The sequence below is a fragment of the Labrus mixtus genome, chromosome 4, assembly GCF_963584025.1.
Source record: "Labrus mixtus chromosome 4, fLabMix1.1, whole genome shotgun sequence".
NCBI classification, from domain to species: domain Eukaryota; kingdom Metazoa; phylum Chordata; class Actinopteri; order Labriformes; family Labridae; genus Labrus; species Labrus mixtus.
In genome coordinates, this window is record NC_083615.1 from 7,945,695 (window position 1) to 7,970,224 (window position 24,530).

General features: G+C 38.9%; 3 protein-coding genes across 3 annotated transcripts; all 3 read right to left on the reverse strand.

The window, feature by feature from the left end:
* Positions 1-678: 678 nt before the first annotated feature.
* Positions 679-15,703, reverse strand: LOC132972590 (unconventional myosin-Va-like). Its single transcript, XM_061035528.1, has 40 exons — positions 15,547-15,703; positions 15,052-15,162; positions 14,322-14,493; positions 13,895-14,039; positions 13,646-13,802; positions 13,418-13,561; positions 13,105-13,186; positions 12,894-13,001; positions 12,674-12,780; positions 12,273-12,538; positions 12,102-12,183; positions 11,874-12,014; positions 11,598-11,723; positions 11,117-11,200; positions 10,686-10,808; positions 10,116-10,213; positions 9,921-10,007; positions 9,728-9,836; positions 8,887-9,098; positions 8,629-8,785; positions 7,906-8,145; positions 7,510-7,758; positions 6,297-6,390; positions 6,073-6,215; positions 5,857-5,964; positions 5,339-5,467; positions 5,155-5,211; positions 4,780-5,007; positions 4,614-4,678; positions 4,460-4,534; positions 4,173-4,371; positions 3,707-3,800; positions 3,467-3,607; positions 3,200-3,354; positions 3,027-3,116; positions 2,778-2,928; positions 2,409-2,691; positions 1,661-1,835; positions 1,489-1,569; positions 679-1,374 (listed from the first exon to the last, which is right to left on the reverse strand). Exons 1-40 carry the CDS (start codon positions 15,571-15,573, stop codon positions 1,222-1,224), a joined length of 5,448 nt encoding a protein of 1,815 aa, XP_060891511.1. The 5' UTR covers positions 15,574-15,703; the 3' UTR covers positions 679-1,221.
* Positions 15,704-16,567: 864 nt separating this feature from the next.
* arpp19b (cAMP-regulated phosphoprotein 19b) lies at positions 16,568-18,506 on the reverse strand. The gene is made up of 3 exons (XM_061035588.1): positions 18,349-18,506; positions 17,817-17,942; positions 16,568-17,723 (listed from the first exon to the last, which is right to left on the reverse strand). The coding sequence occupies exons 1-3, from the start codon at positions 18,391-18,393 to the stop codon at positions 17,553-17,555; spliced, it is 342 nt and encodes a 113-aa protein (XP_060891571.1). The 5' UTR covers positions 18,394-18,506; the 3' UTR covers positions 16,568-17,552.
* A 1,522-nt stretch (positions 18,507-20,028) lies between these two features.
* On the reverse strand, positions 20,029-24,320 carry rsl24d1 (ribosomal L24 domain containing 1). The gene is made up of 6 exons (XM_061035586.1): positions 24,162-24,320; positions 22,059-22,172; positions 21,902-21,974; positions 21,734-21,797; positions 21,499-21,584; positions 20,029-20,419 (listed from the first exon to the last, which is right to left on the reverse strand). The coding sequence occupies exons 1-6, from the start codon at positions 24,240-24,242 to the stop codon at positions 20,343-20,345; spliced, it is 495 nt and encodes a 164-aa protein (XP_060891569.1). The 5' UTR covers positions 24,243-24,320; the 3' UTR covers positions 20,029-20,342.
* Between the last annotated feature and the right edge of the window lie 210 nt (positions 24,321-24,530).

Sequence of the window (24,530 nt, forward strand, 5' to 3'; positions counted from 1 at the left end):
TTGCAAGCCCCCCTGCTTTGGAACATATGGCTGCACGGAAAAATATGCATTTAAAAATAACAATGAAGTTAATGTTTCAAAATCTTACTTGACCTACAACATCAGTGCACTTGCAAAATTGAGAACACTGCAGTGGGAATGCCAGAAATACTTTAACAAGGAAACACATCACTGTACAGCTGAGAAGATTAAAGTCAACAGATTAATCATTCAAGAATTTTTAGGCATATTTTGTGTCAATCATTTGCAAATACAAAGCACTGACCCACACTGGGAGACAAACATACTATGCTCTAGCAGCATGTGTAAGGTGTGGATATAATTTAAAGTTAGGAACTATCCTTCACATCCACATAAATAATTATCTTTAAGTCTGTTGGAGAAACTTCCAGCTACGTTTCTCCCAAACAGTTTACATATCATCAATGTTTGTGTTCCATGAAGGAGGTGTAGTGTTAAATACACATTTAAACCTTGTTGTATAGCTACGAATCTTTATGATATTACAAATGTGAGGGTGCCAGTGTAATGAAAAAGAATCAACAAAATTAGAGCAGTTTCGTGTGTCATTTTTCAGGAAGTTGAATGGCACCAAAAAGTGAAAGTTAGATGCAAGAGCCATCATACCTTCTGAGGTAGCTAAACTGTTTGAACAGTATTTTCATGCACTTCAAACCATTTCTTTGAAAGCCAGCCTTTAATATGACCGAATGTATAAGATAGCAAAATTACATACATGTTCCTTCTCCTCTTCCTGGCATAAACATCATCACCTGACGTTAGTAGTTACAGAAATATTAGGTTACAGTTTTAAAACAAAGCTCCTGCATTTCGTTATGACATTTACATTATGATTTAAATGCAAACTCAATATTTTATTTATGGTTATTTGCTTTCTAAAGATTTATCTGTCCATCTGTCCATGTCCATCCCCATAATTACAAACGTGTCACCTGAAAATGTTAGGTACAAACATTTGCCTATTTAAAAAAATATAAACACATACAATTATAATAATGGATGAAATAATGCAATCATGAATTCGCAAGAACTATCAACAACTCTATCAGTGATATTTAGGTTTGGCAAGACATAAGATGTTTCTTTGTAGACTCACTGCTCACACAGCTCAACTCTTTGGCTTTGCAGTGCTGAAAAGCTCAAACATAAATGCATGTCTTAGGTGTGACCACTAAGTGTCACTGGTCAGGTGTCAATGGCCTAAATGCGTTTGAGAAATGCCAGATTGAGGCTGGCAGGGATCTGGATGGTCTCCAGAGCCACAGAGGAAGGTGTGAAGGGGATGGTGACGGAGAAGATTTTCTTAGAGTCCATCATCAAGGTGGATGATTCAACTCTGCCACTCAAGAGGTCCTAAAATTGTAATAAAAAAATAAAAAATGCAGATATAGTTAAAAAAAAAAAAAAAGAGTTTATAAAACAATAATTTAATACCAATTTCATATTGTAGACTTTCCAGCTACTCACTTTAATCATTGTGATGAAAGTTATCGATACTCGCTCTTCAAATTCGATTACCGGGGTGTACAAGGTCAACACTTTAACAATCTGCAAATACACACAGTCAATGATCAGAGCAATGTCAACATTTTACCACTACAAATGAATACTGCTGTGTGTTCATGTAGTGATGATGGACCTGGGTTGTGGTGAGGGCAGTACACATAGTACAAATAGCTTTGGCGTCTTCCTCAGTCTTCTTCTTGATCTGTAGAAGCTGTGCAGCCTGAACGAGAGGTTCCAAAGTCTCTTTAGCGCCGCAGTCCTGGAGCCCCCTCTCTGCCAGCCACTCCTCCAGCTGCCAAACATTGTACCTGCAGCCAGACACACGGAACAAACTATTCAGACTGTTCTACAGAAATCTAACTTCTGATCTACACAACCAAGTTGATCAACTTGACTCAAATGTTTTGCTGCATGTCTGATAAAGAAAACTATTATCTTAATTTTTTTACAGTTAATAACAGGAGAGGCAGCCTTCAGACCGGATGTTGTCAATGACTTTCAAGAAAATGTTGTTTGCCCTGAGAGGCTCTGTCCACAGGTTTTACCCAGTGCCTATTTTATTTTTTTATTTTTCATCTCGTCACTTTTTTCGTCTCGTCACTTGGAACAGACACTGTGAAGGAGGGCGTGACGAGATGTGAATGAGAGACATCATGTTGGCTGACTGTTAGTTGTAAATGTGGTTGACATATTTGATCATTTCTATTCTCAATGTAACTCTGACCTCATTGATTAACAATAAAAAATATCATGCTCAGAGGCTCAAAGGCATGTTAAGTAAGCATAATCTGGCTGTGCCAGTGCCAGATTTCAACTCAACAACACTGTTAAGATTGTGTAATTGTTTACAGGTTTCGTAACACTCGCACAACAATGCTAACCTGATCTGCAGGCCTTTGCTCCAGGAGCACATGTCCTTCCTCAGCAGCAGGTGGTTGAGTGTGACTGCACAGATGACATAAAACTGCTGCCTGACCACCTGCTCAATGAGCTCTGAGCCCATCTCATGCTGACTCATGGTGGCGTAGAAGAGGCCAAGACGCTGCAGGAGGATATCCACTGTGACAGTGTCCGCCTCTGGGATAGTGGTGCTCCTCTTCCTCAGGCCTGTTGGTTTGGCCCCCAGGACGCTATGGATTGTCTCGTGCTCCAGCATGCTTGACACTACACACGACAGAGAGATTGACAGTCAGGTCATTGTTATGATCGGGCTTCTCAGGAACATGGTGTTAGATATTATGTTACCGCACCAATGATGGGCTGCAGGATTTCCTCCATGCATTTGATGAGCTGGCGGTATATTTGGATGGCCAGGTCGCCAAATACCTGCTGGTACTCCGACAGCTCAAAGTTGGTCAGGCACTGCTCGTTCTGTTTGGCAGTGTTGTTCTTCATGACCTCCTATACAATGAGACAGACATCCAGAGTTTATGAAGGAATTATTATAAAAGTATTTATAAAAGTAAACAACTGGTATCAAGTCTTTCTCTAAAGCTTACCTCATCTCCACTGTACTGCTTCAGGCAGTGCATCAATCTGCACGTGTTGGCCAGCCAGAAGGACACCACTTCCAAGTCATCTCCTCTCCTCTGTAAGAACCAGTGTGAAAATGTATTCAAGATAAACTCATTCATCACTTTTTGCACATACAAAAAAAAGTGATCTACTGCACCTTTATAACCCCTTTGATGCTGCTGATGGTGGAATTGAGCAGATTGCTGACTCTCTGATCGTCGTTCACATTGTCGGCGTATCGCAGGCACATGAAGATGATGTAAGACGGAAGTCCAGGAATGAAGCTCACTGCTACACCACGAGGCTTCAGATCTGAGGAGATTACAACATTTGAAACCCAAAGTCCTCAAAAAGTGTGCACTCTAACCTTTTTTTTTATGCAATTCAGAAAATAATTTGATTGAGCAAAACCGGTTTAACATACCTGTGACCATGTTCTTAAGCAAGCGGCCCTCGTCACCCTCCCTGTACTCCAACATGCCCTGGTACTCTCTCTCCTTTCGGGTGATGCTCACTGCTCGGCCACGAGCGTTCATCACAGGGTTATTTTTCTGCTGAGCACCCACTAAACAAAGAAAAGAGACACAATAGAGTGATAAACAGGATTTAGGAAGCTGCTAATGTCAACTTAAAAATATACAATATAAACATTCAGTGACATTACCTTCAAAATCTTGGACTTTTTTGAGGTAAATTTTAACTTGTTTTTTCAACTTGCGTATGATTTTGTCTTGTTTCTCTTGATGCTCCATGAGTTCCTATAATCAAGTGAACATAAAAGATTAGTTTGAGACAAAACAAACCTTTTAAAAGCATCAACGTTTTCATTTTTAAATCTGTTAAGTAAAATACGTCTAGAAAATGATTCGTTTTAATTACTGTATATTTGTTTATATGCGGTTTTATGCTGATGCAACATCTCAATTTTACTTTACTTAACTATACAATTGATCTCATTTTTAAAACTGAACTATAAGATGGTTCTTCCAAAGGTTCAGAGCCAACATTTCACTGAAGAATCAGCATATATATAAGGACCTCTGCATTATGAAAATAATTACACCATCATATTGATATAAGAAAGATGCCCTGATCTGGCAATACTGCCAGCCAGCGAGCAGCAGACCCACCAAGTTGTCATTGGTGAGTCTTGTGATCGCATGCTTCAGGGTGGCCTCGATGCGGGCATCTTCAGGGAGTAGGAGGGTCTGGGCCAGCAGCTTCTGCTGCTGCTCCCTTTCAGCCTTCAACTTCTTCACCTCCTCGGTCAGCTTCCTGTACTTGTCACTGTGAATACGCTTCTGTTCCTGCATCTGGAACTCAAGAAGTCTGAAGGAAGCAGGAATAGTTTGTGTTCACATGTTATGAATGATCGTAAATAAATGTATTATGTAACTGGAGATTATTATTTCATTACCTATTTGTTTCTTTCAAGCCTTCATAGGCAAGCCACAGCTCTCCGTCTTCATTCAGCGTGTGGATTTCAGAGGACCTGAGGACCAGATTAAGAAACACTGAAATAACACTGATCCGAGTGATGGATTATGGGAGTGAGAGTCACTTTGTCTTACCTGTTAACATCTTTAAATGAGGGAATTTCAAGATCTAAGTTCACACCTTCACCGAGTGCAGAGTCCTGGAAGCCAGTTCATATGGGATCAGTTACTACTTGTATGATTTATTACATTTGAAAATACACAATATAAAATAAAAATGAATTAAAATCTATTTTCTCACTTTATGCTTAAGAGCCTCCTGGCGGACCATATGAGACCGGAGCAGCAGCACTTCCTCTTTTCTCATCTCCAGCTCCTCATTGGAAGAACTGAGCTGATCCAGCAGGATGTTGTAGGGCATAGAGCCAGGAGCAGGGGGCAACGATTCTTTGTCTTCATTGGTGAGAGACTTCCGCAGCTCATTTAGATCCTGCTTCAATTTCTTGTTCTCGGACTCCAGTTCTTGCCGCTGCATACAGACATTTAGCAAAATAAAAAACAAATCCAAAAAAATCTGCAATATAATTGAGGAATCTACATCTAAATCTTACTCATAAGAAAAAAACATGCGTGAGGTAAACTAATTCAATGACTCATTGTGGACATCTTGCCAAACCTTCAGTGTTTCCAAGTCCAGTTCTGCTCTGCCAACAGTTCTCTGCGTCTCCACCTCCTTTATCCATGAAGAGAAATCATCACGTTAATATCAATCATTTCATAACAAATTAAAACACAAAAGAGTTCTTTCTGTTGGTATTTTTCACTTCATTAAGAAACAAGACTTTTCTTTCTTTCCATACTTCTGCCTTTTCTTGTTGAGCTTCTTCTCTATTATCCAGCTGTTGCCATAGTGACTGTTTGTCCTGCTCCAGTTCCTTCACTCTTCTCTGGAGCTTCAGAAGGACTGACAGGTCCACCTGGGACTCATCCTAAAAAAAAAAACACAGCGAGTCTTTGGTTGAACTAATCTCTTCACAAACTGATTACAATGCTGCAATAATACGAGTATAACAAATATTGCCATAGCTGTTCCAAAAAATTACCATCCAGTTCCATTTGATGCTCTATAAATTCCTCAACATACATAACGATACACAGGGAAAAGTTCTACTTTTAAACTTCTCTTGTGGCAGTTAACAATGTATAACAAGCAAGTCAACATTGCATCTAACATCTCCTTAAAACTCATGTCAACACAGCTGTTTTAAACCGACTTTGAGGCGACAGAGCAGAAGTATTTCATCGAAAAAAGATACAGTTAGGAGAAAGTATTACTTTCTGATAATACACCGTTATATTGTCTCATTTTCTATGATACCTCTGTATGTACGGAGCTTTCGTCTTCCGAGCCCAAGCTCTGAGTAAACTCAGATGAGGCGTTGCTGAAGATAGAGTCTTTCCTGTTCTGTCCAGATTTTCTTGGGCTCTGATGAGAAAAGTTAGAAGAAAAAAACCACACACATTACACATGAAATGAGTAGCCAAACCTATACTTGTTCCATCGTGTTAACATTTTCAATCCAGTGTTACTCACAATGCCGAGATCCATCTCTTCTCTTAGGTCTTTATGTCGCTCCTCCAGATGCAGGTGTTCACTCAGCAGACTTTGGTAGCGAGAGCGTTCTTCATTTAAGTCCTTCTCCATCTGTTTTGTAATCTCTACGTTGGATTTAATCTCTGGAACAAAACACTGTTGTGTTCATTTATTCATTCTTAATTAAGCCGTTATGTAATCTCGTGCTGTGAACTGCTAAATACCTGTTAAGTTTTGGGCTTGTTCCAGGATTTGTTTGTTCAGTTCATCATTCTCACTGTTCAAGACGCTGTTCTTACTATTAAGCTGTTCTACCACCTGATGGTGAAAGAAGGCAAAATCAGGTTTCTTTCAATGTTGAACTAAAAATCCTATTATTATCCTCTGCAGGCCTCCAGATTTATAAAATACCTCAAACCTAAGTGTTGGATTTGATCCACTCCTTGAATATTTTGGGGAAGCAAACGAAAAAGGCATAAAAACAAACTGGCATGCAGCCTATTACAGGAGAAAATGATATTACACAACCAGCAGTGGAAGCAAATGCTTTACAAATATATAAAACACAAGGTCCCTAGTAATCACAATTTCAGCAATGAGAGATGAATAAACTAGGGTTAAGCACTGAAGACAATAAACAAAAATTTGCTGAATGGCTGATTGTTAAGGAGTGTGATGCACAATTTGATTTAAAAGGTAGAATGTGCAACATTTAACACATAAATAGAGCAGAAATCAAGTATATCCTCTGTAAATGTCTCTCTGAGTCATGACTGCCTACAATGAGTGAGAAACGTGAGTCTCGCCAGCTGTGTTTTTGTGGGAACCGTGTTTACATCATGTTTACATGGACGGGACGGCCTTGCTTATAAAGCTGTTTTAGTCAAGGACTAGAGAAAAGAAGAATAACATAACCTACTACCTGCTTATGTGGATGTCACATAAGTGTGTTTAGATCACGGTCATTCCTTGACAATTTATGTGCAATATGAAGCTATGTGTTAACCAGTGTGCTAACATTAGCCTGCTAACACAACAATGCAGGCCAAAGGCAATTGCAGCTCGAGCAGAGGACAATTTTGTCCGCCAGTTGTGCTTAATGGTGATTAATTATGGTGCGTTCTCATTGATAAATCCTTTGTGCGAACGTGAGTGGAGAGGGGTTAGAGGTGTGTCGCTGGAGGTGAGTGGAGGCTTCAGAATAGTGAAGGTGTCACCACATAGCAGTTTGTTGTTTGTTTTAATGCTGGTGCTCAAGGGCGACATCTACTGTATAAAAATGAGGCACATTCTTCCTTTAAGGAGATCAAAGTAAATTCATATGAATCTAATTCTGTGTCAACAATCCAACAACACATAATAAGAAAAAGTGCTATGTAAAAAATCTCTTGTCAGGGCCAGAGCTGGATACTTTTTAAAGATCTGTAGTGGGCCTACCTGTTGCGTCCGCTCAATGTAGTCCTTCTTCTGCTCTTCCATGTCGTCCTTCTCCCTGCGGGTTTTTTCCAGCTCATGTTGAAGGAAGGAGAGCTGCTCCAGCAGTGAGGGAACCTTCTCTGCCTTGGCTCTTGAGTCCTGCTCTGATCTATGGAGGTTTTCAATCTCTCTCGTACATCTCTCCCTCTCCAAAGCCTTTGACTTCTCCACAGAATTCAGTCTCTCACTGAGCTCTCTGTTTTCTTTGTGCTGCAGGGGGAGAAACAAACACATGCTGTGCATGTGATACAACAACTCCCAATGACCCAATGTTTTCAATGTTGTCATGGTATGTTCCAGAGTAAACAACTACCTGACAGAGACAAAACTAGATATCTACACTGACAGAGTTCTCACCTGTTCATTCAGCTTGTGCTGCAGCTGCATAATCTTGTTCTCCATGCCAAAGTTGAGCTTCTTGAAGTGCTCCACAGAGCGTGCATCCACTTTCAGCTTCTTTAAGTCCATCTTGGCCCTCATGCGACGTACACAACTCTGCAGCAAGATGATGGCTGCCAGGGTGCGTCTGTAATGCCGTCTCACCAACCAGCCCCTCACCCACTTCTGGACGACCACAGCCTTTTGCTCAAACATCAACTGTAAATATGAATAAAAATACAAACAAACAGAAGGCTTAAAATTGAAGCTAAACTTGTTATTAGCTTTCAGACAAGGGTCATGTGCACAACATTTGGATTCTTTCTTTATTTACTGGATAGTAAGATTTTTTCCACATAAAAAGAGCCAATGAAATTTTAATTAAATTAAATACATTACTGTCATGTGTCTAGTCATGCATTTCTTTTTCCAAACAATTTCACAGCTTCAAATGTCAACATGATTCCAGTTACTTTTGTGTGCAAGAGAAGTTAAATGACATCAGCTGACAGGAAGTTAAAATTATTTTAGGCTGTTGCATAAAAACAACATTCCAGTAAACTTATATGTCGCCTAAAACAAACCAAAGCTACTAAAACTCTTATTTTGACTAGAAGACTTTTCAGTAAAGGATTTACAAGTATGGAATTATAACTTACAGGATTTATCAAGATGTTCATTTATTATTAAGTGTGATATTACCTTATAGTACTGCTTTTTAGCCATGTATGCCCTCAAGTAGCACTGAACAGTGATAGCTGCAGAGCGCTGCCGCTGATAGCGTCTCCTAGCCAGCCACATTCGCACCATCCGCTGAATGGTAATAGCCGCTCTGGTTCTTCGCAGAAACTTAACGTAACTGACAAAAAACAAAAAGGCAAGTTAGAAATATGTTAAAGCAGCTACAAGTTGATATGAGCGTGAGTTTCTGATCCTGCTGTTGTTTCATTTTCTGCTCACCAGCGTGCCTGGTGACCCCGCACAAGTCTCTGTATGGTTACAGCTGATTCCCTCATCCTCAGGTACTTCTTGCGTGCAACCCAGCAGCGGATTGTCTTCTGGATGCGAACACAAGCCTCCCTCAGCTTGTCAGAACGCAGCTTCTCCAGGTAAGCCACTTGACCAGCCCTGAAGAAAATCTTGTTTTTGCCAAACTGATACAGATCCTGGTCCTAGGAACAAAACATGGTGCTGTATATAAATTATACAATAATTGAGTTGTTTTCTCCTGCCCAGGGACTACAGATGCGAATTAGCTTATATTTAACTCTGGTACAGTTAATTGGCTGAACACTGTCCCTGTCAAAATAAACAAACAACTTAAAAAAAACAATGGCTGGCTACAATGGAATGTACATGTTGCTTACTGTCACTTTAAATGCTTGTTTCTTATTGGCAGACCGTTGTTATGAAAAACAAACCATTGACATATTAAGCAAACTGTTGCTAAGGACATGGCTCTTATCACAGAATCTGGAGGACTGACTACATTCATATCAATTTACAGACAGATGTCCAGTTTTTCTTTTTCAATTGGATGTTATAACCAAGGAAGAGACAAGCTGGGATTGCACTTTAACAGAATAGATAAATTATTTTTAAATCAATAACATAATTTCCAAATCAATATAGTGTATATTAAGTTTACATCTTAAGAAAATAGCCATGTAATGAGTGGGATAATGTATACTGAAAGCCCTGCTCATCCTGTCTGGGTTCTATTCTGCCTTCACAACCCGCTCACTATACGTTATCCCTCACATTGACATCATAGGAATACTTTCACATAATTAAGACTCACCTTGATAAGCTTTTCCAGGAGACATTTGCAGGTTTGTTTTCGATCAGGAAGCACATCCTTCTGCTTCATGAGGACCCGATAACGACAAAAGAATTCCTGATAGGTCCATCTGGAAAACAAAAAGGATTTTTAAAATTCTTAAGTCTTTGTGTTCTAAACATACAATTAATAGATGCTGTTGTTGATATGTTACCTAGATGGGAAACCTGCTGCCGAGATCCGGATGGTTTCCAGGATGCCACATGCTCGGAGCTGCTGCACCGCCCTTACAGGGTCCAAGCTAAAAGAAAAAATGTAACAAGGTTCACAAAAATGAATAGACAACTCACTCACATGTTCCAGATGCTGTTAATCTTGTCCAACTGAAAGATTAAATAATATTCCTCACGTGAATGAAGCTTTGTTGTCGTTTGGCTTTATGCAGCGGACATAGTGAGGAGTTGTAGCATTCAGCGTGTCCATCAGCAGATGTAAAGACTGTCGAAACTGAAAAAACAAACCTCCTTTTGAAGTTCAAATTAAAACCAAATGATTATGAAAATGTTCAATATCATACCTTGAATGCCATCAGTCTAACTATCCTATTTGATTATTTGGTAGTTATACATCTCCTAATAGGAAACAAATCCTCAAAAAAAAAAAAAAAAGTTAACAATTAAAAAAAAGATTTGAAACAAGTCTTTTCCATAACGCCCTAAGTTTTAAAGCAATATGTTTTCCGATGGCTTGTCAGGGCAATAACTCATGTAAAAAACCTCTATGTAAAAACTAGCTTGTGTTCTGGATATATTTTAGTTTTAAATATTTGTGATGTATTATATTTGAGTGGATTCTTTTATTATTTATATCTTTATCTTTAACTGCTGTATATTTATTATATTTCTCTGGCACTTTATTTTTGCTCTTTCCATCTAAGTTATTAACACCAAAATATGTCATGTTTGGTGCAAGATCTAACCTGCAGTCCAACAGTCTTCTTCGTATCCTTCTGGCTCTGACCCGCTCTTCCAGTGACAGCAGTACGCTTGTTAGCGGAGCTTGTTGCCTTTTCATCCTCAAACAGCGTCAGCAGCATGTCAAACTAAAAATTAAAAAAAAAGACCATTCTTCAGAGATCAGAGAAACAAATGCAAAGTTATTATATATATTATTGAACAGCAGATGGCAGTGTTTTCAATCTGAGATTTGAAAAAGTGGGTGTATTTCCTCCAATAGTTGTGGCTGAACAATTCCAGGGTGTGTGCCCAGAGACTTGCATCATAAAAATACACCTTCCAGTCATTTACTTTTAGCTGAGGTTTTGACATTTTATGCTTGTAACCCCAGCAAAGAGAGTGGAAAGAATAGGAAGTCAGTACACAATGAAAAGCAGTGTATTAAATCTTTCACCTTGCTCTTTTTCAGCACATTAATCTGGTCCTGATTGACTGTGTCCTTGTTTTTCTCCAGGAAACCCTCACACTGGTACTCCACCTAGGCACACAGGAGGTAGCTCACACAGTGCTCTTTGACTTATGGAGCAAAGGTCATTGTCATCATTCATGGTATGAAAAATACTGATTAGTAATGCTGTAATGAAAAGAATCTTCAAACATTTCTGGTGAAGGCATACAGTTCAGAAATCACAATTTCACACTTGACTGTTTTGTTGCTTTTGGTTAGAAAAACATGAGTCATCCATGCACATATTTCCCACACAGCTTGTTCGGCTCAGGATTGGGGGCGACAATTTTGGAGCCATTGAGTTGTCATGTCCTCTAATGTACACAACAACAACAACAAAAAAAAAGCCTTCTCTGCTTTTCTCTGTTGACCTTTTTTTGCCATGAGACTTCTGACCACTGAGATTAACCCTCAGCGTGTGTTTTACCTTGTCTGCAAAGTGGTGGATGATGAAAGCTCTGTTTGATAACCTGGGCTTTTCAAAGTGGGCATTCTGCTTCTGGAGGGTGTTGTACAGTTTCTGGGCCCATGTGTCGTCAGAGCCTTTGGGCATCTACGGAAACAGGAAGAGCTGACACATCAGTTAGTCATGGCCTTACTCATAACTTCCAAACATAGCAAGGTGGGGGTTCCTCCAAGTTGAAGTAGCTGAACAGAATTTGCTGAACAAACTTGAGAAAAAAAAAGCCCTGCACTCCGTTACCCTGCACTCCTCATCCAGAAGGTCCAGGACACCCAGCTTGGCCTCGATGAGATTAATGCACGGCTGGTTGTCAAAGAAGTCAATCAGTGTCCAAGGGATCCCCTCCTTCATGTACTCCTCTTGTTCTAGTTTGAAGACATGCTGCAGGGAGTGATAGCTGAAAATTTTACATGTCAACTTTGACTCCAAACTGATCAAGTTCAGTTAAAAAACAAAAGGTACACATACCAGGTTAAACTGCTGCTGAAGCTTCTCATTGGCATAATTGATGCAAAATTGTTCAAAGCTGTTTATGTCAAATGTTTCAAACCTGAGTGAAAAAAAAAAGTTTATATTAAAACACAAGGTCATCTAGGGAACATAAATGGAAATACTGCAGATCTGTTAATGAAAACATACCCGTAGATGTCGAGCACACCGATGAAGCAGCGTTGTTTGGCCGCAGATTCTAAGGCCCTGTTAATACTGGCCACAATCCGGCTGAAGAGTGTGGCATAGATGTGTTTGGCTAAGGCATCTCTGCCGTTGACAGCACTCATTTTGGACACGGTCTTGACAAAGGTTTCCGTGGTTGTCTTTAGTGTTCTGTGACATAACCAGTGGGCCATTTCTTCACAGGGGACCCCCATCAACTCACAAAACACCATAAGGTGGGCATTATCTGGCTGGAGAAAATATGAACAGTAATGATCTAACATGTGTAAAGATCCACACCTGCTCATACAACATCTGGACATAAATGTAACTACTACGACATGACAAAATACTCATGTTGTTGTAAAGGGGTAATCAATGTTTACCATGATGCTGCTCCTATCTGCGGACTGATCTTTCACCTCCACATTGCTAAGATGGAGAATAGCTGCCAGAATTTGGTAAATTGACATTTGATCAGCTTCACTGACGCCTAAAGCAGAATAATAAAACAATAAATGGTTACCAAACATGCAAGCAATCCATACAGAAAAGTGATTATCTACAGTACTTTGTATTCAACATGCAAATGCGACTGAAACTCACCCAACAGTGAGAAAGCCTTCCTGGTATTGCACATCTCTTTGGCATCATCCACACCATCTATTACTGGGCTCTGACCCTGGTTAGTATAGTGGAAGTCTTCTGTGCAACCTTTAAACAAGAGTCATAACAAGTGTTGTAATAAAAAAGAAAACATTTTTGAACGGTTTGTTAATCCTACAAAAATGAGAACTGATATGAAAGCTTTTCATACCCAGTTTGAAGGCTTTAAACTCTGGTAAATGTGAAGAGGCACACAGCTGGTAGAAAACATGGTAGTTCCTTTCTCCATGGGCCTAAAAGCAGGACGAAGGGCCATCTTCAGGCGGGCTTAACTGTGCTTTTTTTTTATGTCGTATGTTATAGGGCTGCTATAGTAACACATGTTTCATGTTACATGCACATTAGAGTGTTTCAAATTAATTAACTGCGAGGACAAACACACATATGAATGCCAACATTCACACACTGAAGGCACTGACCTACAGTACAGGCAAGTAAAGTAAATCCATAAAAATGATATTTACCTGAAACACAACCCGAGACTTTTCCAGTAAGTAGGTTCTCATGTTGGCTCCAGTTATAGAAAGCTTTTTGTCAAACCCAATCTCAATGTACTTCCCAAAGCGACTGCTGTTGTCATTCCTTGTTGTCTTGGCATTTCCGAGAGCCTAGGGAAGTCCCCAAAAAGGCACTTGGTCATGTTTTTTCATTTTTATAATTTCATCTTATGATCTGTACTGCTGAAATGTTACCTCCATGATGGGACTTGAAGCAAGGACTCTGTCCTCAATGTTCGCCTCACCAGAGGACAAGCTGACTGTGGCAAAGTAACGCATGGCATACTTAGCAGAGACAGTTTTTCCTGCTCCGGACTCACCACTCACTATGATGGACTGGTTTCTTTCATCTCTGTGTTAGAAGATTAGATGACACGCATACCAAATATCAGCATAAAATGATGTTAGCATGTCATTAGCATTGAAATGTATAATGAACTGCACCTAGCCATCTGTTTGTATGCTTCTTCTGCTACTGCAAATATATGCGGGTCCATGTCTCCCATGTTCTGCCCACTGTAGGCATTGATGATGTCAGCTTCATAGATCTGGAGACTCTCATAGGGATTGATAGCAACCAGGACAATTCCTGAATACATGAAGGGGAGAAGCTCTCAGTTTGACTCCATTAAACAACATATATGTTTAGTTTTTTAACATCAAATCAATGAACATTAAATCCCATGCGCGGTTGATCTGCGTGCACTGTTTATCCTGAATTCATGTAATACATATGAGTGTGTGCTCCTTTAAGAGCAGGCTGCACCACAATAATCAGCATAATGTACTGGAGATTATGTCAGAGCGAAGAGTTAGCAGGGCTCCAAAGTCTACAGTGATAGTGTAAGTCGAAGATGATGAAGTCCGTTACCACAGTATGTGTAAATCAACTTGGAGTCGATGAAGCGCACTTTCAGGTTGTGTAGCACAGCGGGCTCGTGGAGGTAGCTGAGAGCAGTGAGGTCATTTTCGCCCACCAGGATGTTAGGGTTTCTCAGTGGAGGAAGGTTGTTGGTTTTGGGATCTATTTTGTGTTCCACCTCCTAGAAAGACAGAGGAAGTCAGCTTCAGGGACGTGGAGCCTAAAGACAATAAGTTACTTTCATTTTGGAAAAAATACATAAAGTTAATAACCAGTGAAAGACAAAAAAAAATGGATGGTTAAGTACAAACATCTAAGCATCAGAACTGCTTAACACTAAACTTTGCAAGCAATCACTATGCTGAGCTCGTTCATGTTCACTCATGATAACAGTTTGGCCCTATTCCTTACCTGAAATGCATGTCTAAACTCGACAGCACAACTGCAGGCAGCGACAGAACTGAGTGATACATTTTAACCTCACTGTTGGTACATTTTGTACATCAATCCAACAACTTTGAACTTAAGTCAAACTTTTAAACGGGGCATTTGGTAGCACAGTAGTGTGTGTTTTTCCTGTGGATTTTCCCCCCTAAGAGGTTTATGAGGCCTCCGTTGTCAGTATTTTGCAGAGGAATATGTTCATGGCCCTCAGACAGGACATCACACACCCATTTCCACCTCAGAGAGCATATCTCTCTTTGTGTATGAGCAGATGGCATTTTGCCTGCTGTCTCACCGTGCCGTCTTCTAGTTGCAGAGTCAGCGTCAGGTCGCCAGGAGTGTAATCTTTGATAAGCTCTGCTGACTTCCACACTTCTGCTGCATCTGGGAGCCATACACGGGCATACTGATGGGCAGAGGGGAAGCCGGGTCAGAGCCATTATTACAACCACTTCACCGACACAGTTACACAGTCTTTGACAAAACTTCGTTAAACAGCAGTGACATGTAGGCCTACCTTGGAGAAATGGAAGGATAGCTGGGTTAACTGAGCAGACAGGAGTCATGCGTAACGTTATAATGTGGATGGATACGGACTACTTTGAACAGCACACGTATCAAAATCTACATTTTCTACATTCACAGTTAAAATGTTAATTAAACAACTCTAAGTAAATGATAGGAGAGGGTTCATCTTTTCAGACAGATGAAGGCAAATTAACTAACGTTTGCTTGTTAGTGAAAATGGTTGAGAGAGCTGCACAACCGTAGTTTGAACAAGTCTGCCTACCTTTGAGTAAAGTCCTGAGGCTGCCATGTCTTCAGTTTCACGTGAGCCCTCAAAAAGGATTTCTGCCAGCAGAGAAAGGGTTGAACTTTTTCATTGACTTTCCAGAGGAGACGACATGAACTTTCTTCCTGAGCTCCTCTCCTGCGCTCGAGGAGCTCGGATGGCATGGCACGGCATGACGATTCAACAGCTGTCCGTGAGCTGCGCGTGCCCTGACACGTTGTTAAAACGCTTGTGTCGCGTGCCTCCCAGCGGCGAACACGCGCATGTTCACGTCGCTTCCCATAAAAAGAAGAAGAAAGGTGAATATTTTGGATTGTCTTGATACTTCATGTTTTTAATCATGGTCCAGGAGGTCAGAGTTACTATTTTAGTCGTAATTTTAAAGAGGATATTTTTTACACCCAGAAATCAAATTCAAGGGAATGTTTACAAACTGGAACCTACTTTAGTGACTATCACAGATTCCTAATGATTACCTAACAGTCACAGTCACCTACAGATTAGTTTTTAGTGATGGAAATTTATTTGGGATTCTAGAAAAACAAGGAATGTATTTTTAACAGTCCTCTTAGTCTCAGTTATAAAAGTTATAAGAGAGGGGAATTCAGTATCTAGAAATCTAGATTGCTTTTGAGATAATTGGATAACTTAATGAGTATAAATCACTTTTAAATAAAGCTGTCAATTATTTCATTGTACCTTAATTTAACATTTATTTTAGGAATGGTTATCCTGCACATTAAATTATCGTAAAAATGTATTTTTTCGTTTCCTTTTTGTTTTACTAGAAAGTAGATTTACAACCCTCCCGTAGCCTGTTAAGTTACTAAGGCTATTCTCATGAAACCTTATTAGGTAGACTGAATTTTGGATTTACTTGTTAACTTGAGATTTGTGAGTCTTGATTTAACACAACTTACATACCAGATGAAACCAAAGGAACTTTCAATCAGGTGTTTTTATTCTGTATATTTTTCAGTTAAAAAATAAATGCAATTCAATTAAGGGACGAATAAGATATTATGCAAAACTATTTTATTTACAAAACAAATGGCACAGTGTGACTGTACAGTAAATGCACATGCACACCCCAAGACATGTCAAGGGAGTTTCTTCCATAAAATCCTGTTCCGGTCAGACAGTGACAGACATTTCAGGCAAAATTCACAACCAAGTTTCTTACTGAGGGGAGCAAATATTGCTCAAGAGCAACAAGGGATCGTTACTTTTAAGGCCATTTTAAGAAGTCTGGATGAAATGTAAACCAGCAGCAGGTCTTTGCAAATCAATGTCACTAAAATGAATAAAAATACAAGAGGCTACCAAAGTGTTTGTGAACTAATCTTAAGAATCAAACAGCTCCACTGAGAGAGGAATAGACGAACACTGTAGGATAGAAATTTGAAAAACAAAGCAGGAATACTTTTTTTTTAACAGACATAAGAGCAGGTTAATACTCAAATGTGTCAAACTGAATGTTGGTTTGTAAATTACACTTCTGCTTCACACATACACCATTGCAAACAGTGGTTATGGTTTCTTTGTCTATGGTCATAAATCATCAGAATTTCCTGCCTCTGTAATTATAGTTAACATTGTGGATAAAGGATCTATGGCGATGACAAAAAGATCCTTTCTACTCTTCAGCTGCTGTTAGTCAATTTGCATAGAGGCATTTATTCTTGCAGGTGAAAAATGTTCCATGAAAATAGGAAAGCACTAACAACCATTGTTTTGTACAAATCTGATATAATGGTCAGGGAAGTTATCACTCTTTTTTTTTTTTAAACTTGAGAGACATTTTTCAGCTTCTACGTTGTTGGACTGCACTCAATGACAATTCAATGCATGACAGTTGCACATATTTTTTTCCATGCATCTGGCTTGATACATAACTTGTTCTTAGAGAATACATTACAGGAGGTGAAAAATAAACAAAAATGTAAACAGCAGGTGGATGTGAAGTTGGAATGGTAAGAAAACGGTAAATATAAAAAAAATCATCAACCAGCCAGTTTGCTGGCCACGATTGACGTTTTTCTTTGCGGCAGGTCCTGAGGCGTTGGGATGTGCCCGCCAGTGATCTCAGTCTTCTCTGTGGGTGCCGATGGCAACTGCTTGTTCTTCATTTTCGCCTTGGCCATGTTGTAGTCACCGGAGTCGAAATACTTTTGCTGGAAAAACAAGACACCCCCAATAGTTACAAAATGTTTTTAATTCTGTTGTTTAAATGACTAATCGGACAAAAAGGTGGATGTGAAACGTACTCCCTTCTGAATTCTTTTTCTGAGAAGGTCTGAGCCTCCTCCAGGCTTTGCTCCAAGGTTAGGATACCTCGCCTTCAGCTTCACTTCCTCTGCTTTCTCTGGACTGATCACTTTGTCCTCCATTTCCTGTGAAAAGACAACACACTTTGTAGACAACAAAATCATACATGGCCCTTTTAACCTACAGTAAAACAGACACCTCATTCAGTTTTATTCCACATTATGTTTTATAATAGGCAGGCTCCGCCATGATACTCACAATGGTTTGTTTGTGTAACATTTATCTTTATGTTTGGTATGTTTACCTACAGCATCGACCAGATATCAATCAAACAACACGGGATTTTGGCAACCCACTCATTGGGTTTAACCTTGTTTAGATTTACCAGTATGCACCATTGCTGATAACATTTAGCTCATGGTTGCTACATGCTAACTAGCTTGCGAGCTAATCTACTACATTCGACGAGCTAGCACTGGTGGCTAACTCGTACACACTTTCTATGTCGTTGTTCATTTATTTTTCTTTTACCTGCAGCTCTTCTGAAGATGTCGTTCCTTGAACCTCCTCAGACATAGCTTGACGATTCCCTGTTCTGCTCGCAAAAAGAAAAGTGTCTGTATTTGTCCAACGAGCTTCTCTAGGTGATGAGGAACAACTGGGAGCGACGAGGCGGGCGAGAAGAAGCCTGTCATGCAGCCTGTCCAGCAACAGGCCGGTGAATCGATGCCAGATGAGAGAGAGCGAGTGTGTCGAGTGTCGAGCCGCAGCGATCTACAAATGTTTATATTATCAAACCAAATCAAGTTTATTTGTATTGCACATTTAAAAACAGCTTCATCTGACCAAAAGCAAGACATAAAACAAATAATCTATACATACATACATATATAATACACACACAAATATATTTATATGTATATATGCAGCATATATACATATCACAAATACATGCACATGCATACATACAGATACATACCTAAGATAAATATATGGGGTCTGATTTAACTTGTTTGATTTAACTTGCCAGGGAAAAGAGGTGAGTTTTGATTTGAATGAATTTAACAAGTTGATTTGTCTGAAGGAGGGAGGCAGTTGAGGTCACCTCATGTCTAAGATTAAAGGCTATGTATGGTTTCTTTTGGGGTTTTTGTTGGGAGATATTACAGTGGATGGAGTGAGAAATAAGTGACATGTGGCAAAGGAGCAATAGGTCGGACTCAAACCCAGGCCGCCCGCCCGGAGGACCAAACAACCACAAGGCCACCGGCGCCTCAGATTATAGTCTTGTATATTCCTTTATGCCATGGAGAGAACAGAGGGCTTATCTCTTTATGTTAAAATATACCACTATAAAATAAAACACATTATTATTTTCTAGCATAAAAAGTAAGATATAATTACGTTAAGGATATTTTCTGTATGAATATGATGACTGGATGATCCCGTTCCACATGGCGCATTAACAACCACTGTTTTTAAGGTCACATTTAAAAAGAAAAACAAAGAAAATTTTGTGGGCTCTTTTAATGTTCTCTAGCAAGACTTTTTACATTTTCTCACATTAGTTTAGCTTCACCTGACCTTGTTTGTATTCCCTCCTGATACGCATCCATTACCTTGCAATATGTTCTGCATTCCACGACCATACATTCGCATTATCTCGCATTCCTTTTTTTCTTCTTCTCCCACTGCTTCTGAGATATTTATCCACCCAGCCATTCCTTGTGAAACACACTACGATAGATTTGTTGAATTTTACTTTAAAGGCAGCTGATAAAGTTTTACTGCTCAACAGGACTGGTTATGTTGTTGTTTTTATGGTTATGAAGTTGTTTTTATGGTTATGAAGTTAGTGAAAGTGAATTTAAACAGATTCTTCTCAGTATCTCTGAAGAAAGAAGTATGGAAATCTGCAGGATGATGCAAATTTAATGTGACCACCTAGTGTACTCAGGACAACTGCATTTGTTCCATTCTTGGGTGCATCATCTCTTATTGTAATGTATTGTTGTGCAGTGTATTAAAGTGCAGCTGACTGTCTCTTCAGCAATAATGTTATTGATTCTAAAACATAGAACATTGCACTTTCAGGGTTTTATCACAAAACCAAACATTTCACATAATGTTAAGTAACCTAACCAACATTTAATCATCTCTTGTGTTTACACTGGTGTAAATGTCAAATAAAATGAAACGAAGACCAAACAATTCACTTAGAGGGATTTTAATTTGTGTTGTTTTTCTGCATTTAGTTTTAACAATATACAATGCAACAGATAGAGTAATTTCTCTACAGCTTCAACTACCACCAACCTACTGCGATACGTGTGGTTAACGGCTTCTGTATTAGAGGAAGATCTTTGTTATATCAATGCTTTCAGTCCTCATGCAGCATTTCAAAACCGAACGCATTTCAGTGTCATAATCAGCCACTTGGAAATGTAATTCTAAAGCGGAAGTACAAAATAATAATAGTACAGTCAATGTGCTCACACACAAAAAGAAAAGTCGTTGTTAGAAGATCAATTCTCTTCATCTCCCATGTCCACATCCTCTTGTAACTTCTGCACCATTTTGTCTTCCATTTGTTTTGCTTTTCCTGTAAAAACAACAACATTGGACATCAATTAAATTACAAACAACATTTAAAAACATTCATTGGGTTGTTTAATGGCCATCCCTAAATTTGGTTTTCTGCTTTCTGATAATGTTTTCCATTATTGTATAATCATGTAAATAAAAAAGTGAGGGGGACACAGTTACGCTGACGCCCTGATTCTGTTTTCCTCTCCAACGCTTGTAGGACGAGGAATGAGAAAGGAGGGGGCACTGGTGCTCGCTCTCACTCAACAGAGCTTGTTAGCTTGATTTACAAAGTGGAGATAGTGGTGTATTAACAATATCCACATCTGTGATTGAAATGTTGTGCTTTGACTTGTGTCAACTCCGGAGAAAACTTTTTCCGGCTCTCTGTGAACCGTTTATTGAAGAGCCTTTGATTTGAGTCAATAGCTCATCAATACAAAGCACCACAAATCCCTTTGCACATCTTCAATACAAAAGCACTAGATGTCATACTGTTTGCAAGCTGAAAGTGAAATTCATACAATACAACAATTAAATATTTAATGGATGCAGCGTGGACAGTGATCCTGCGTGTTGCGACGTTTGCGTGCTGTCAGTACACGGTGCAATCTGAAGACTGCCCAGTGTGTCCATTAGAACTGTAACATTTCCTTAAACATGATAACAACATTCTGCTTGGGGCTGGGAAATATATCAAGTTTTTAAGATATATCGATATATTTTCAAACAAGATACAGAGTAAGACAATATCGTTAATATCGTTATATAGTTTATGTTGCATTAAAATAACGTTACAGAGGTGCCAGGTCACCTTTTTCTCATCTCACTGATGATGACTGACTGTCTGTCCCTCTTAACCCTGCTCCTCCTCCTCTCTCTCTTTTATTGTATTTAAGGAACATTTTTATTTTATTATATTACTTTTTAAATTCACAAACAGTAGTTTATTTTCAATGTGTTTTCACTGTTAATAAAATACATATCGATATATATCGAGTATCACCATTCAGCTAAACAATATTGAGATATGAGTTTTGGTCCATTTCGCCCAGCCCTAATTCTGCTTCATATCATTGGTAGTGGGTGACTCACCTGCATGTGGTGCTTTGATAAGGTGAATATTTTTCTTCACTTCGGTGATGGCCTCTTCTTTGTCCAACTGTTTGCCCTTCTTTAATCTATGAAAGTTCAACAGAGACAACAAAAGTGAGGCACAGAATATTCCCCAAAGACTATAACGATGGTTACACAAATCCTGTAACAACTTACACATTTCAAATAAATTGTAGCAACAGGATGCAACTAAATGAACGCAAGACTGGCTCACCTGTTCATGATAAATCTGGCCTGTCGTTTCCGTTTGATTTCTTCCACCCGCTTCATCGCTTCCACTGTAGAAATGAAACGTGACACATGACCCACCAGGTCAAAATTCAATGACAAAACATTTTGACATTTAGATATTTTTGAGAACTACAGAAACTGTATACATTACCTGTCGTGTCCCACAGCTTTCTGCTGTATTTAACTGGAGTGTTTCTGCGTTTCTCAAACTCTAGAGCATTATCCTGAAAGAAAGGATGTTTGTTTCTTTAGTCACACTCTCTCAGAATTAATATCACTGAGATGATGCTCTTCAAATACCAACTCACCACTGTCAACTCCTTTCCTGATGCCTTTCTGAATGCCTTGGTCCATCTGGTTTTTCTTGGGTTACGCTTCTTCTTGAAGTTTTTGTGGCATTTTGATTTGCAGAATCTGAACGACTACATTTATGAAAAACAGAAACATGGAAATAATCAATGTATAGTTTAACTCAAGAAGAAATAACAGGCCCTTTAAGTATCAACGAGCAGGAAAGTACACATAATTAAAAGGCGTTTGGGACTATGTAGCTCAACAAAGTGGAGGAAGATATTATATTTATGAATAATAAATATAACATTTATGACTGCATACATTTGGTGTTCATGTTATCCAGCATGAAACAAAAAAGAAACTGCAGAATAGAAATGACAAATAGAGAGAGGGTTTAACACAAGGGCTGCTATAACATATTCTGTCCACCAGAGAGCGCTGATGAAAAGAGAGAGAGGGAAGAGGGAGTAGGTTTATTTTCATTTTTCAAGAGTAATAATATATTTGAATTATGAACTACAACATTACAGTATTCTAATCAATATGTTGGTGTTAATTGAAAATCTTCCCAACAGATTTGTAGATAGATAAATTATAACAATGCTTATAAAAAGGCTATATTATTTTTCCAAACATTGTTGCAGTAAGTGATTTAATTGGCTTTTTTTTTTTTTTTTTTTTTAGCGCCCCCCTGTGGACAAATAGGTACAATACACTTTATTATCCCCATTGGCAGATGTTGTCTTTGGCTCCAAGTATTGCACCCAATCATCTACCTCCACAGTACAACCAACAAATAAAAACAATAGAAAACATATCAACATGTAAACAGAAATGCACATAACAATGAAAACCAAAAAAACACATCAACACATATTCCACATTACTAATATTACAAGAGATCCCCCATAAAACACAACAGAATGCCATGACATCTCAGGTACATTGTATCTCTGTGCTGAACTCATGTTTCCTGACAAAAGAATCTCACAATACTTCCCTTTTAACCATAAATAATATTATCAACCGTGACTCTGTAGAGAAAGATATAAACAAAGTCTATTTCTGCAGCGTGCTGTTCATCACTTTGTCTGATTCTTATCCAGCAGCAGTGATCGCAGACATTAAAACTAACTACATGATAACAATATCTCAGTATTCATCCAGTTCTGGTTACTTTATTCCTGTTGTTTCTTATCCATCATTGCACTACGGTCACTTTATTTATCTCATTTTTACCTTTACAGTTAGATTGTATATATTAGTTCTGTTGTTCCATTATTCACCATGCACCTTATTAACTTATCATTTAGTATTTGCCTACTTGCACATAGCTCTGTATATATATATATATATATATATATATATATATATATTTATTTCTCGTTTACTGCACATAGTTATGGTTACATCTGTTTACATCTGTTAGTCCGATCACTGTCCACTTATATCTACTCTTTTATATTTTGTATTTTGTATTTTTAAGTTAAGTTTAAGCTTTAAGTTGTATTTAAATTGACACTTTATATTTAGATTAAAATGTTTCGTTTACTTGCACTGTTAATTTACTGATCTGTGTGTCTTTGTGTGCCCCCCAGGGACAAATAAAGTTTTTTGAATTGAATTGATATCTTATTTCCTGTGGTCTCCTTTGCTTTAGTAGCTAATAAAGAGGAATCATTATTAAATCCAGTCCATTTCATAACCAGCTAACAAATCCTCACATGGGCGTTTCTCAGATGCATCATTCCAAAAATGTAGAAAAATAAAAAATAAAAACACAAAGTGCAGGTGTGTTCCCCAACCTTACCACCAGGGGGCGCAATTACCCTACACCAAGCGATAAAACCGAGGCCCTTCTAGTTAAATGTCCGGGTTCTGTTAATTTAGTTTTATTTAAGATAGCGTAAAACATATCGATGACATATACACAGTTAAACCATGTTGAACTCCACGTTGTGTAAACACTGCGTAAGATAATCGGTCTGCCGACATAACACTGACTTTTCGTTTCAACACGTGGGGCAAGCTAACGTTAGCCACCGAGCTAACGGAACAAACACTGACAAGTCATTCGCGAGCTTGTTAAAACAACAGGTAACAGGACAGTAACATACCTTACAGTCGTTCCTTACGAACATTACTCCGTGGCCAGGATACACCGGTCCCGAGCAGAAATAACATTTTTCGATGCGCATTTTCACAGCTGAGGTAACTGTGTGTGCGACCCTGCGTCCACAGCACCCCAAAACAAGACCGCCCCGTTTCTTCTTCTTCTGTGGTAGCCAAAGCGACTGTCAAATGTTTTGCTTCCCCCTGCTGGATGTTCTTTTTCACACACACACACACACACACACACACACACACACACCAAAGTTTCTATTATAAAAAAAAATGTTTTAAGCTGGATATGAAACAGACTAAAATTAGTTTTGATCCCTCTTAATGAGCTATAAAAAAGAAAGGCACACCATCATAAAGATCTT

Coding starts and splice junctions, on each gene's coding strand:
- LOC132972590 (XM_061035528.1), bottom strand. CDS start 15,573: ATGGCAGCCTCAGGACTTTACTCAAAG. Junction 5,468..5,856: donor AAAGCTCCGTACATACAGAG/GTATCATAGAAA, acceptor TTTTTTTTTTAG/GATGAGTCCCAGGTGGACCT. Junction 3,608..3,706: donor AAAAGTCCAAGATTTTGAAG/GTAATGTCACTG, acceptor TTCTTTGTTTAG/TGGGTGCTCAGCAGAAAAAT.
- arpp19b (XM_061035588.1), bottom strand. CDS start 18,393: ATGTCTGAGGAGGTTCAAGGAACGACATCTTCAGAAGAGCTGCAG. Junction 17,943..18,348: donor CATCTTCAGAAGAGCTGCAG/GTAAAAGAAAAA, acceptor GTCTTTTCACAG/GAAATGGAGGACAAAGTGAT. Junction 17,724..17,816: donor GAAAAAGAATTCAGAAGGGA/GTACGTTTCACA, acceptor TTGTTTTTCCAG/CAAAAGTATTTCGACTCCGG.
- rsl24d1 (XM_061035586.1), bottom strand. CDS start 24,242: ATGCGCATCGAAAAATGTTATTTCTGCTCGGGACCGGTGTATCCTGGC. Junction 22,173..24,161: donor TCGTAAGGAACGACTGTAAG/GTATGTTACTGT, acceptor TCATAAATGTAG/TCGTTCAGATTCTGCAAATC. Junction 21,798..21,901: donor AAAGCTGTGGGACACGACAG/GTAATGTATACA, acceptor TCATTTCTACAG/TGGAAGCGATGAAGCGGGTG.